Source organism: Haliotis rubra, unplaced genomic scaffold (genome assembly GCF_003918875.1).
Source record: "Haliotis rubra isolate DU_JTF1 unplaced genomic scaffold, ASM391887v1 Scf49, whole genome shotgun sequence".
NCBI lineage: Eukaryota > Metazoa > Mollusca > Gastropoda > Lepetellida > Haliotidae > Haliotis > Haliotis rubra.
This window is the reverse complement of record NW_025767179.1, coordinates 2388330-2403789: the sequence shown is the minus strand read 5'-3', so window position 1 is coordinate 2403789 and position 15460 is coordinate 2388330. Positions and strand designations below refer to the sequence as shown.

General features: G+C 40.5%; 1 protein-coding gene across 1 annotated transcript; it reads right to left on the bottom strand.

Moving 5' to 3' along the window:
* Positions 1–43: 43 nt before the first annotated feature.
* Positions 44–11104, bottom strand: LOC124291325 (adhesive plaque matrix protein-like). Its single transcript, XM_046728302.1, has 2 exons — positions 9188–11104; positions 44–75 (listed from the first exon to the last, which is right to left on the bottom strand). Exon 1 carries the CDS (start codon positions 11099–11101, stop codon positions 10364–10366), a length of 738 nt encoding a protein of 245 aa, XP_046584258.1. The 5' UTR covers positions 11102–11104; the 3' UTR covers positions 44–75; positions 9188–10363.
* Positions 11105–15460: the final 4356 nt, after the last annotated feature.

Sequence of the window (15460 nt, the reverse complement as noted above, 5' to 3'; positions counted from 1 at the left end):
GGTAAGTTTCATATGGGTCACTCAGCTGTGTTCTTTTGTTTTCCTTCAGATGTCTTTCCACTGTCTTCTGGAACACTTCAAGAGTTGAAATAAGAATGAGTGACAAATAATGATAATAATAAACATAATAGACCATTTATCATGCACATTTCTTCATGCATAATGCATGCTCAAAGCCCCAAAACAATCTGATTATTGTTACCCCAGATAACCCAAGCTGCCTGAGAGGCGCAAGAAGGTTAGTAGTCACATGACTTATCCCACCAGGTACCCATTTTCTGCTGGGTGAACAGTGGCAATAACTGCCCATGTTCCTGTTCTATCAATACGAACTTGGATAACAGGACAAAAGCAGTTATAAATCAGTGTATGAATATGCCAAAAATCCAGCCAGACATGGATTTAGCCAGACCAAGTATGGAGAATTTACACAGATGTGTGGAACATCTGAAATTTTTAGCAGACCTTCGGGCTGGCTAGCTGTAAATTTAGACCGTCCGTAAGAAATCTTGACCGTCTTGGACGGTCGGGCGGGCCTTATTTTATACACTGTATAAATATAATCTGATATATGCAATATTTTCTTCTAAGATCTTTGGGAAAGTGTGGAAATCATGCCACAAAAACATCAAGAAAAAACATCAGGATGATCAGTGCTTAGGGATACATCTGTGATAACAAACAGAGCACTGTGTTCTCCAACTCCTGGTGGCAGTTGGCTAACAAATGTAACATAGGTTATATTTGGGACCGTACTTCCTCAGTAAAGTACAGATTCTAGTATTTCTGGGGTTTGAGTTCCATCTGGGATTCGAGCCCACACTCTCAGAGTCAGGTTCCCTAATCTAACCCACAACCCACTTCCACAAAAATGGATGTTAGGCAGCTGTAGTCTAGATCACATACCCTTCTGACTAGAGTATATTAGGTTGGCTCACATGATTGAAAGTTATGAATATGCAATGTCTTTTGACAGTGGTCAAATGTATAACATGTAATATAAAAAGTATTGGAATTTGTACTCTCCTGAGAAAGTGTAATCCCGAATCTAACATTTGACACAAGCTGTTCACATTGATTATGTTATCTTGAGACAAATGACAGGAGCAATCTGATGCAGGACTTCAAGTCTTGGTACTCATTCCACAATCAGCAAATGATATTGGAAGTTCTGGCAAGACAGTCAAGAGAGGCTAAGCTGCAGTTGATTTCTTTTATTGTTATTCTACTTTTGAAAATTGCAATCGACTGAACAGTGTATTTCAAATATTCAGAGGTCAAAGATGGGATATTAAATATTATAATAGATATTGACTACTATACACCCTGTATTAATCTTATATGTTATCATTAACCATAGCAAAGGAACTTATCCTCAAGAAACAATTAAATTGCAAATCTAATAACAAAAAGGACAATAAAAAAATATGTACCGGTAGTTTCTTCAGTGACACAAAAGTGGTGTAAAAAACCTGACATATTTTGTAGAGCTGATAAGTATGGTCATATGATGTTAACATGTGCTGGTTCACAGTAAGCAGATAGATAGCTTAGTAATCGATCAATAATCAATTGTAATCGTTTACCTTACCCCAAAAAACACGTGGACAATAACGAGACACAAACATAATATTATGATAAAAACCACAAACAAGGCGATCAAGGATACTTCCTGCTGAGACAGTCACAAGATTATGATGTTTATATTGCAGTTTTATGAGTCAGGAAACAGTTGTTTATGTCTTGATTTAACAAACACAACAATATGAAACATACTTTCTGAAATATAATTAGATGTTTCATTTTTTATGAATATCTATTAGTCTCACGAGTCCATTGACAATGAGACCGCCTCCGTGGTGTAGTGTTAGAGCGTCTGCCCGGATAGCGGAAGGTTGCGGGTTTGATCCCCGACCACGTCATACCAAAAGACGTTAAAATATGGTACTTGTTGGTCCCTGCCTGGCGCTCGGCATTAATGGGTACAACAAGGACTGGTCGGCTTGGAGTCAGTATACTGTGTCTGAGTGGGGTATTCATACTTCACTGCGGTATAGTATCTCAGTGAGCTAGCACTATAAAACCAGCTTAAGTCTGGGCTAGTACAAGCAGCTGCACATACACATACACACGCTTGCACGTCGTCATATGAGCGAAATATTCTCAAGCACGACAATAAAACCCAATTTCACCTCACCTCACCATTGACAATGCTGATGAAAGCACTGTAAGTTTCTCTTCATTAAGAAAGCATCTTAACCAAATTTTGATGTCATCTATGAGCCCTCAATCACAATGTGTACAATTTTAAACCATACTCAGAGTCTATACATGAAGTTTCATATAATGACTGTAACAAATGCTTAGATGTTGTTCTACACTATATACAGGATTCCTGGCATGTGTGTTTAACCTGGGAAATGGTATTATGGAGAGTCATATTAAGGACCACTGAGGGCGTAATGTTGTTCACCTCACGGTCTGTGGCATTTCACATTCCTGTTGTCAGTGTGAAGTTGTGAGTAAGTTAAGCTTAGCACTGCCAAAACAGTGTTTTTCTTACACACTGTAAATCATGATGTCAAAGGAAACATTTAAGTCACCCTTGCTCACATAAAATGATATTTCTTGAGAAAGTTTTTTCACAGCTGAAATTAATACTCCTGCTCACAGATTCTTAAATTTCTTAAAGTTTCAGTAACAACGATAACAAAATTGCTATCACTCCTTTCCGAGTTTCATCCGCTTGGTAGACGTTTCATTTCAGCCTCAAGGGCTTCACACTCAAGTTCCAAATGAGTATTTTCATCCATACCACGTGAACTTTCAGCGAAAACTGGTGACATCAATTTAGCCGGCTTGGTCTGTTCGTGAAGTGAACTAAAAACAAACCCTTCATCACAAGGCGAATGTTTGATTAACTCCAAAGATTCCATCATTTTAAGTTCTGCATTCCTGCGTTTTGGCTTCACATCGGCAATCATAAACTACTTGGTGATCGTAAACAAACAACAGACAAAATAGCAAACGCTGGGTGACAAACGCCATGTGGGCGTGAAACCGACGTGAGTGAAATTCGAAAGGGAGGTAACTCTAATATAACTAGCGTGCCTATGGAAAGGGAGGTCACTCGTGACTAACGTATCCAAATATATTTTACTAAGGTAAATACTACATCACTAGTCCATGGACTGTTGCATTTATTTTCACTTCACTATCTGCTGATGTATTAGAATTACACCCAAGTTTACATTTGAAACACACATTCCCTTAACACTGTCAATGTACAAACAAAATTACAAGTTTAGCTAAACTTCTTCATAACATAGAATATTTATTTCCTAACTCCCCTAGTGATCCCATGCCAAAGTGACATGACTTTGCATATACTACATGCATACTTCCTGAATGTCCTCATCACAGACCATAACAATGTAAACACTCAGTTCTGTGAAACATAATTATTTAGGCATCTATTTTAGCTGATAGTTCTAGTGAACTTCTACCTGTGCTTGTGTCACGGTCGACAAGAGACATACAGGAGTACCAACTGCATGTGCTCTGATCGAGTGAGTCCACCTCGGCAAAGGCGCACACGCAGTGTAAAATGATCAATAGTGAGTACTTGTTGTATAAATTGAGCTATGGGGGGACCCCACAGCCTTGACAAGAGAAAGTGAAAAATGACATAATGGATCAAGCTTGTGGTCAACAGTGCAAGTGACACTAACGCTGAAGGGGTCGTTGTCGGCACAGGTACTACAGATATGTACCCCAGGTACGTTTCTGTATACAGACATGTACCCTAAACAAAGTCAAACTACAGAAACGTACCGGTACCCTAAACGACGGACGAGTCCATATTCTCGCGACCCAATACCGAAACCTTATGTAGTTATTCCCGTTCAGCTGATTACGAGTGGTGTACGTTGTGCACCGTGAAATATTCGTTATACTGTGTATGCTCTTATATAACGCAATTAAATGCATCTAATACAACAGTATGACAGTTCCGATCAAGAAAACTCCACAATGCAGAATGGAATCGTCCTAGGGTACATTTCTGTATTCTGATTATGGCCAGGGTACATTTCTGTATACGAAAGCGTACCTGGGGTACACATCTGTAGTACCCGTGCCGACAACGACCCAGCGACACCAACAGTTCCTTCCTGTGCCGGGTTCAGTGGAATCTGTCACCTCTAACTACAATTACAGTTTCACACTGACTGTGTTACACTAATAGCAATTTATACAGTATCTTAGCTGACTCATCACTGACCAGTTGAAGTTTTTCCTTTCCAGTGTCAGTCTAACAACGATGTTCAGTCACGTCATGTCGATGCACAACAAACCGAAAGAGAAAGTAGACACCCGGAAGTGCCTGTGATATATTCGATTGGAACTCGAGAAGCAGGAAGGGGTTCGAAGTGGTCTTAGAAGCTCTTGTAAAATCATGAAATGTTTCACGCGCATCCGTCTGTTCACTTTGGCACTCTCCAGCCATGATTTAGATCCAGACCTTGAAAGTAGCTACATCTATACATTCGCTGTGTGTGAATAGGACATTCCGTCACTATTGACAATTGGTTGACAGATACAATAAATACAATACATGTTGGGTTTGAATGGCATTAATCAAACTTGACACTGAATGAGCGACCTCAATTTCCCGAGAAAATATGTAACACATTCTGCATTAAGTAGGCCTATGTCAATATGTTTATCAGTTAGGTCAGAGGGCACTTTACTGTAGCCTTCCTGTCAACACAATTTATTTGGTGTACACTGTACAGTTTGCATTCAGATAGGTCCGCTCATCTCGATAGTATTGAATGGAGTAACCGTCAATGCAACTAAAAGCTGAGTGAGCGAGTGAGTGAGTACGGTTTTACGCCGCTTTTAGCACTATTCCAGCAATGTTACTGCAGGGTTCACCAGAAATGTGCTTCAAATAGTGTACCCATGTGGGAAATCTAACCCGGGTCTTCGGCGTGACAAGCGAACACTTTACCCACTAGGCTACCCCATCGCCCCTGAAAACTGAGAAATGTGGACGTCAGGATAATATTTGGCTTGAATGAGTGAATTAAGCACTTATGTCACACGACAAAAACATTATATAGATGAAATAACAAGCTGTCAGAGAAGGATAGTAAGATAATTGTACATATTACCACGCACAATGTATCAAGTAATCTAGACTAGTCAGAACATGTCCATCATTCCCATTACAGCATGACTTAGAATAGTGGAAAAGGTGGGGTGAGGTGATATGGGGATTAACGTCGTGCTTGAGAATATTTCGCTCATATGACGACATGCATGCGTGTGTATGTGTATGTGCGGCTGCTTGTACTAGCCCAGACTTTAGCTGGTTTTATAGTCCTAGCCCACTGAGATACCATGCCGCAGTGAAGCATGAATACCCCACTCAGACACATTATACTGACTCCGAGCCGACCAGTCCTTGTTGTACCCATAATGCCGACCATAACAACGTAAACACACTCAGTTCTGTGAAACATAATTATTTAGGCATCTATTTTAGCTGATAGTTCTAGTGAACTTCTACCTGTGCTTGTGTCACGGTCGACAAGAGACATACAGGAGTACCAACTGCATGTGCTCTGATCGAGTGAGTCCACCTCGGCAAAGGCGCACACGCAGTGTAAAATGATCAATAGTGAGTACTTGTTGTATAAATTGAGCTATGGGGGACCCCACAGCCTTGACAAGAGAAAGTGAAAAATGACATAATGGATCAAGCTTGTGGTCAACAGTGCAAGTGACACTAATGCTGAAGGGGTTGTTGTCGGCACAGGTAGTACAGATATGTACCCCAGGTACGTTTCTGTATACAGACATGTACCCTAAACAAAGTCAAACTACAGAAACGTACCGGGTACCCTAAACGACGGACGAGTCCATATTTCGCGACCCAATACCGAAACCGTTGTAGTTATTCCCGTTCAGCTGATTGCGAGTGGTGTAAGTTGTGCACCGTGAAATATTCGTTATACTGTGTATGCTCTTATATAACGCAATTAAATGCATCTAATACAACAGTATGACAGTTCCGATCAAGAAAACTCCACAATGCAGAATGGAATCGTCCTAGGGTACATTTCTGTATTCTGATTATGGCCAGGGTACATTTCTGTATACAGAAACGTACCTGGGGTACACATCTGTAGTACCCGTGCCGACAACGACCCAGCGACACTAACAGTTCCTTCCTGTGCCGGGTTCAGTGGAATCTGTCACCTCTAACTACAATTACAGTTTCACACTGACTGTGTTACACTAATAGCAATTTATACAGTATCTTAGCTGACTCATCACTGACCAGTTGAAGTTTTTCCTTTCCAGTGTCAGTCTAACAACGATGTTCAGTCACGTCATGTCGATGCACAACAAACCGAAAGAGAAAGTAGACACCCGGAAGTGCCTGTGATATATTCGATTGGAACTCGAGAAGCAGGAAGGGGTTCGAAGTGGTCTTAGAAGCGCTTGTAAAATCATGAAATGTTTCACGCGCATCCGTCTGTTCACTTTGGCACTCTCCAGCCATGATTTAGATCCACACCTTGAAAGTAGCTACATCTATACATTCGCTGTGTGTGAATAGGACATTCCGTCACTATTGACAATTGGTTGACAGATACAATAAATACAATAAATGTTGGGTTTGAATGACATTAATAAAACTTGACACTGAATGAGCGACCTCAATTTCCCGAGAAAATATGTAACACATTCTGCATTAAGTAGGCCTATGTCAATATGTTTATCAGTTAGGTCAGAGGGCACTTTACTGTAGCCTTCCTGTCAACACAATTTATTTGGTGTACACTGTACAGTTTGCATTCAGATAGGTCCGCTCATCTCGATAGTATTGAATGGAGTAACCGTCAATGCAACTAAAAACTGAGTGAGCGAGTGAGTGAGTACGGTTTTACGCCGCTTTTAGCACTATTCCAGCAATGTTACTGCAGGGTGGACCAGAAATGTGCTTCAAATAGTGTACCCATGTGGGAAATCTAACCCGGGTCTTCGGCGTGACAAGCGAACACTTTACCCACTAGGCTACCCCACCGCCCCTAAACACTGAGAAATGTGGACGTCAGGATAATATTTGGCTTGAATGAGTGAATTAAGCACTTACGTCACACGACGAGAACATTATATAGATGAAATAACAAGCTGTCAGAGAAGGATAGTAAGATAATTGTACATATTACCACGCACAATGTATCAAGTAATCTTGACTAGTCAGAACATATTCATCATTTCCATTACAGCATTACTTAGAATAGTGGAAAAGAGAGACGAGATATATAATTCTCTTGGAATGGTGTTGTTTTGATTCCGTATGATAACAGCTCTCCGTTCAGTATCACTTTATCCATAGGTCCTAGAAAAAATTATCTTGAATTTATTTGTCGTTTGATCTTGTTCATATTTTACACGTGTCATAAATCATCTCAGCTGCACAGACATAATTTCCGTTCTATTTTCCATTCAGTATTTCAAGAATGACTGCACTTTGATTGATGCGTGTCATGGTTAAGACAATTTTTAACATAGAGGTCTATGGGGAAAGAATACACAATGTTGTATATGTGGTTCTCATGCAACTACAATGCGGAAAATACTTGAAGGAACATTACATGGAAATTATGTATCTGTGACCAAGTTGATTTTTAACAACCTGTATAATTTGACAACCAAATAACGAAAACTGAAGTAATGAATATTATTACAGCTACACTAAAATAACATGCAAGCCTATGAGAATTTTGCCGACTAACGAATACTTATGTCCCATGACTGTACTTCTTGTTCTCTGCTTGGCGCTCGGCATTAATGGGTACAACACGTACTGATCGGCTCGGAGTCAGTATAATGTGTCTCAGTGGAGTATTCATGCTTCACTGCGGCATGGTATCTCAGTGAGCTAGCACTATAAAACCAGCTTAAGTCTGAGCTAGTACACGCAGCCACACACACACACGCATGCACGTCCGTATTAGGAGCGAAATATTCTTAAGTACGACGTTAAACCCCCATTTCACTTCACCTCACCCCCCTTAAGGAATATCAGAGATATTGACCATAACCCGGGTTATTTTCAAGACATGCATTTGTTTAATCGAGTGAGGCAGAGTCGACATGTATTTAAGGCATACTTTTATTAAACGATTAACGGTTTGCTACTTTGATGGCGATATATAAAGCGATGCATTGAACAGGCCAGATAGTTAATCTTCATCACAGTGTATGTGACGTTTCGGTGTAGATGCTATCACCGTCCTCAAGCAAGAGACATCGCATATGTTGTAATAAGAAAATTGTATATTCATAGAACTATCCCCCTCGTTCATCACCCCAACTTCTAATTTCTGTACTGATGTATTTGCGATATGCATCTCTCTTACTTCATTTCCAGAAGACTTTTTCAGCATTTGGAACTTCACCTGCTTCTGTCCTTACAAAATAAATAAATTACTTTGAGCGACGACAGTTAGCGTCAAATTCCTTTACACATTTTCTTTAGACAGTTCTCCTAATTTTGTTTAATATGGCATATCAGAAAGACGGTTCAGCTACTAAACAAACTAATAATCATGAGATGGGTTTGTTATCCTTGTGATATTGTTGAGCGATCGCCGAATATATTAACAGGTTACATGACAGTTTTCCTTTCTCCCGTCATATCAGCCCGAGGGCTCATATGGTTGTTGAGGGCTGATATGAAGGGAAATTGTCATATCATAACCTTTTTATCATATACCACATCAGTAAATATTGAAACAGTCAAAAACACCATAAGGAGAAAAACCTCATATTTCCACCATTTCCTGTTGGACAGCAACTCGAGCAGACGACGCAAGGGACGTAACTCTAAAATATACTAGGCTTCGTCTATATAAGCGTTTGCGTGTATTCATTCCATACTAGTTTAGTAACCGGGCAATACGGCTGATACAGATCGGCCCTAGCTAGGGCGCATATGGCTGATATGCATTTTCGGTCCTGGTGATAAAAAGACGTACCACACACAAATACGATAACGTGATATCTTTATACGACAACGTGATATCACTATACATAGTGCCAGATGATCAATACATATGGTCGGATTTGACACGGTAGCCTTGACGTTTACTGTCAACTTTCCTACCTTCCTTGTTTTGTGCCCAGATAAGTGAGAGTATCCATCTTCTAGTTCAGTATCAGTTTTAATGAGCGTTAACCTTCTTGTTCCTTCTTGTTCTCTCTCAGATTAGCCGTCTAGCAGGATGCGGGGCCAAGTGGAGCTATATTCTCTCTCAGATCTGTCATCTTTACCCACAGGCAAATTGTATCGCAAATAGGTTGCGCAACAAAGAGAAAATGAGCAGTCTTTCCATATGCGTTTCGCTCGCATATGGGAAGACAGGTCATTTTTTCTTTGTTGCGCAACCCTATTTGCACTACAATTTGCCTGTGGTTTACCTTAGCAACATTACTGAGAATATTCATGCTTACATTGCTGACAATATGTTCCTATGTATTTGTTGGTTTACGCCGCACCCAGCAATATTCCAGCTATATGGCGGCGGTCTGTATATGATCGAGTCTGGACCAGACAATCCAGTGAACAACAGCACGATGACTCGTGTCAACTAAGTCAGCGAGCCTGACCACCCGATCCCGTTAGTAGCCTCTTACGACAAGCATGGGTTGCTGAAGACATTCAAAACACAATAAGATGTGCCAAGAATACACTGTCGGTTAATATACTAAGTGACAGTGTATAAAATGCTTATCACGTTAGGGGAATTATTTCCCTTGAAAGTTAACCGTCACGTATCTTAGTTAAAACACACAAAATATATGGTATGTAAGAAAAATAACTTATGAGCAGAATTACTTCTGTAAGACCGTTTTTGCTCATGTAAATATTCTCACGAGGAAATGTTTCATAAATGTGCCAATGCGTTCACATGACCAGTTTTGTTATGTTCAGTGAATTTCTTATGAGAAATTAACCTTCGCATTAGTAAGCGTTGGCATGTAAAAGGGGTATTAGTTTTATTGCGGAAGGTAGTTTCTAAACGTGTCTAGTCCGTTATGGCTCTAACCATGTTACTGAGTGTGCACATTACACAGTGTCCTTAATGACGTGTAAGCGTTCACTATACACAATGTTTTCTTCCTGTGATTTAGTGTCATCGTAGTCGAAGGTATTCTCTTCAACATGACAACATGAACCATATTACTGAGTGTCCATATTAACGTGGCTATTGGCCTCTGACTGTCCATATTGAAGAAGTCGTAATCTACTTGGTGTCCACATTACTACGGGTCTAGTCTCTTAAGGGTCTACTCTATCAGGGAGTTCGCCTTGAGAGTTGGTGTCTCGCAAGTTAGGATATGACCCGCTAGCTGGGAAGGTCGACATTGGATATAACATCTCTGATGAAGCCCGGGACATGTCTAAGTCTTCGCTGAACACAAGCGACGTGGCTTCGGACCCCGAGTAGTCACTGAGGGGCTTGTAGCGGGTCTCTGGGTACTCCTGCTTGGGGTAAGGGCTGGATGGGGGAGGGCTGTTAGGGTAGGTACTTCGGGGGAAGTCTCCGGAAGGGTATCGTCCTGTCGCTGGGAAATATGCAGAAGGGTACAGGTTACGTATGGGGTAACCGCTATCAGGGTAGCCGTTTGGTGGGTACCCGGGTGACATGTTGATAGCTGGATTGGGGTAGCCGGGTGGGGGGTAGAATGTTCTGGAAGACGCTGTGGACATTTCACTGTAGTTGGAGAGACGGGAGGAGGAGGGTGACGGCAGTTCTGAACATGTGTCTCGTTGGTCCTCCGTATCTTGGGACAGTCTGGAGCTGCTGGACTTATTGGAGGAAGGACGGTCTGGTGCAGTTTCACTGTCCTTGGGGTCAGCCATCTTGTCTGATACAGGGTCAGGTGAAGTTCCGTTGTCCTTCAGGTCAGCCATCTTGTCAGATGCACGACCAGGTGAAGTTCCGTTGTCCTTCAGGTCAGCCATCTTGTCAGATGCTCGGTAAGGTGAAGTTCCATTGTCCTTCAGATCAGCCATCTTGTCAGATACACGACCAGGTGAAGTTCCATTGTCCTTCAGGTCAGCTATCTTGTCAGATGCTCGGTAAGGTGAAGTTCCGCTGTCCCTCGGGTCAGCCATGTGTGATTTACTGAAGATTCTCGTGTCAAGACGTCCGCGACACCATCATTTGCTACTCGCTAATCTGAAGACAACGTAAAAAACAAATGGCAAAATCAATATTCCAAGTTAACATGCATTAGGTTTAGCTGTGTGTTACATTAACAAAGTTAAGCATACAATATACTTAAAATATGCATTTATCACACGCATGTTTTATTGACGCCACAATGCAAAGGAATAATGGGCGAAAGGAATATAACACTTCATCAGTACCTCTAAATATATCACATGGTGATGTCATAACGGTAGTTTGGTGGTTATCTTGGTTTTGTGTGGCTATGACGTAACATTTGTAGTTACATTCGAGTGGCCGGAATAGACGATCATAAAATATATATCATCTCTTGAATGCGTGTCTCCGTGTGTACAATATATCTCCCAATGTGACCCAGCAGCCAGCCAAGACATACGTTATGTGTTACAGGTCGGGGTTTAAGACCCTCGAAGATAACACCCCCCTCACAACAGAGTAAAGTGGGCTCAACTTGACAGTTATATCAATAACAATGTCATAAATCTCACGCTGTCTGATCACTAAACCTACTGTGGCACGGGTCGGGGTGCACTTGACGGCTCTGCTTAGATCCCCGGATCAGTCCTACGTGGTATGGGGTGTATGGGCCAGTTTGATGCCATTGATTTAGCCAGGTGCGTATTTGGTTATGTTCCATGGTGTGTCTCTTTTTATGTTCTATAGTTACCTACCTCTTATAAGTAAATTTTTCAAGTTAGTATCTTCTCAACTGGAGTAATTGGTTACGTCTATTTGATATGGAATAAACAGACCTAACACTAGATTCTATTATTGTGACGTCATTATATCATCATCATCATCATCACCATCATCATCACCAGCAGTAGAATCGTCATTGGTGACGTCATCATCCTTTATCATTATCCCCTTGGGGAGGTTCGTTGGCTTAGTGGTAGTGGTCAGTCAGAACGTTCGGGTTCGATTTACCACATGGGTCCAGTTTGTGAATATCATACTTGACTGCAGATTTGCTAAAGTCGGCGTAGAACCATTGTCACTCACTCACTCTCATTCCTGATGAATGTGTCAATCCCATTTCTGGTGTTTCCCGCCGTGATGTTGCTGTAATATTTCTAAAAGCGACGTAAAACCAAACTCACTCTCTCATTCTTGATGAGGATGTCGGATATCAGAGTCTGCAACCGTGTCATTTCAGTTATCACAGTTTCGTTATTGACAGATAATGCAGTAAACGGGTTATTATGGGCGAGTATCATTAATATGAGGAGGATTGGTTGAACTTCATTAATGCGATCGTGGAATTCCCTATAATCGTCAGACTAATTGTATCAATTAACGACCAAGGCAGTCGCTATGCCCGGCTGGTCAGACTCCTACAGTGGAACTCCTGTCAGTGGGCCAGGTCATTATGTTGATACGGCTCACCTGACATTTCTCAGACTAAATAGAAGGGAAATAAACTCATGAATAAATAAATAGCTAATTTGCATTCTTTTATGAAACCGTCTTGTGGGATCCATATTTTGGTCGATGTGTTCCATTTATACCTAATTAGTACCTGTGCTACAAGTTTTCTATGCCAGATAATGAGTAATAAAACCTGAACAAATATGTTGATTATTTACCAATACCGCCTTACAATATGAAACACAACCGTACGTAGGCACATATATATATAGTGTACCGTACCATCTATGTACACTACCGCTGCCATATAGCCACTGTTACACAGGTATATATACACAACTATGCCATACAGGTATGTACACAACTCTGCCATGCAGGTATATACACAACTATGTCATACAGGTATATACACAACTATGTCATATAGGTATATACACAACTCTGCCATGCAGGTATATACACAACTATGTCATACGGGTATGTACACAACTATGTCATACATGTATCTACACAACTATGTCATACAGGTATGTACACAACTCTGTCATATAGGTATATACAAAACTATGTCATACAGGTATGTACACAACTCTGTCATACAGGTATGTACACAACTCTGTCATATATATACACAACTCTGGTATATACACAACTCTGTCATACAGGAATATACACAACTATGTCATACAGGTATGTACACAACTCTGTCATATAGGTATATACACAACTCTGCCATGCAGGTATATACACAACTCTGTCATTTAGGTATATACACAACTCTGTCATACAGGTATATACACAACTCTGTCATACAGGTATATACACAACTATGTCATACAGGTATGTACACAACTCTGTCATATAGGTATATACAAAACTATGTCATACATGTATGTACAAAACTCTGTCATACAGGTATATACACAACTATGTCATACTAGTATATACACAACTCTGTCATACAGGTATGTACACAACTCTGCCATGCAGGTATTGACAAAACTATGTCATACAGGTATGTACACAACTCTGTTATATAGGTATATACAAAACTATGTCATACAGGTATGTACACAACTCTGTCATACAGGTATATACACAACTATGTCATACAGGTATGTACACAACTCTGCCATGCAGGTATATACACAACTATGTCATACAGATATATACATACCTCTGTCATATAGGCATATACACAACTCTGTCATACAGGTATATACACAACTCTATCATATAGGTATATACGTAACTATGTCATACAGGTATATACACAACTATGTCATACAGGTATGTACACAATTCAATGAAATAAGGTATATACACAATTCTATCAAATAAGGTATATACATAACTCTGTCATACAGGTATATACACAATTCTGCCATGTAGGTATATACACAACTCTCTCATACAGGTATATACACAATTCTGTCATATAGGTATATACACAACTCTGTCAGACACAACAATTTACATATACTTACATACACGGTGTCAGATAACACACAACAATTTACAAATACTTACAGACACGGTGTGAGCTGACGCACAGCAATTTACATATACTTACATATACGGTGTCAGATAACACACAACGATTTACATATACTTACAGACAGGGTGTGAGCTGACACACAACAATTTACATATACTTACATATACGGTGTCAGATAACACACAACAATTTACATATACCTACATACACGGTGTGAGCTGACACACAACAATTTACAGATACCTACATACACGGTGTGAGCTGACACACAACAATTTACATATACTTACAGACACGGTGTGAGCTGACACACAACCAATTTACATGTACCTACATACACGGTGTCAGATAACACGAAACAATCAGAATAGACTCCTAAACAACCAGACCTGATATTAATCACATGGCCCATATACCAGCGACGAGTAGAATCCTTTTGCTTTTTAACACGAAGCAAATGCTGATGTAATGATTTACAGACAATATACATTCATGATATACACATCAGCTAGTAATATCTTTGTCACATGCGAATCATGTGGCACGGTTAACAATTCACAGACATACATAAAAATTAACGGATCAGATGTAGCCTAATATCTCTACGAATATTGTATATTTACATGTTTATAGACACGCATGACCATTAACAGCTAATATCTTGATCACATAGCTAAACTTACATGCTCACATCCAGACAATAGTTTCGCCACCAGTTATATTCACCATGGGTGTAGACTCACGACAGCAGACCCGGGCTCAGTGTGTGTGTGCCACACAGTGCTATGTGTTGTGTTGTCGAAACATCAAACACCGGGTCACGAACAAAACCCTTGTTAAACCACAATACACAACAGGAAACGCGATCGCTTTTTCCCTATGGGTTTATACAGGTAGTCATTGATTGGGGTTATAAGCAGATCGAACAGATACGATCAGGTAGTTTCAGCGTTACTCCGCTGTCAATGCAGCTGAGACTCGGCTAGGAGAAATATTTGTATGTCTTTTGTTGACAAGATATCAACACAGCGTTACTACTGTAGAACACACCGCGGCCGATGAATGCGTGAAGTCTGTGTGACCGCCTACTCCTCAATGTATCTATATGTTTGCTGTGTAGTCTATGAATAAGATCAATACAGTTGGGGCTGGTCGTATTTTTCTTTATAATTGTGTTACAGTAAAGATGGCACGAATGCCAAACACAGCTTTATTTGTTACCAAACGTGACTTACCGTTAGAGCAGGACCGCCTTACCATTTTCGCAAACACCCGGTGTCATGTCAGATGTTTCAGTGATCCGTTCATGTATTTG

Excerpts from the sequence above, each read along its gene's own strand:
- LOC124291325 (XM_046728302.1), bottom strand. The coding sequence starts at position 11,101 with ATGGCTGATCTGAAGGACAATGGAACTTCACCTTACCGAGCATCTGAC.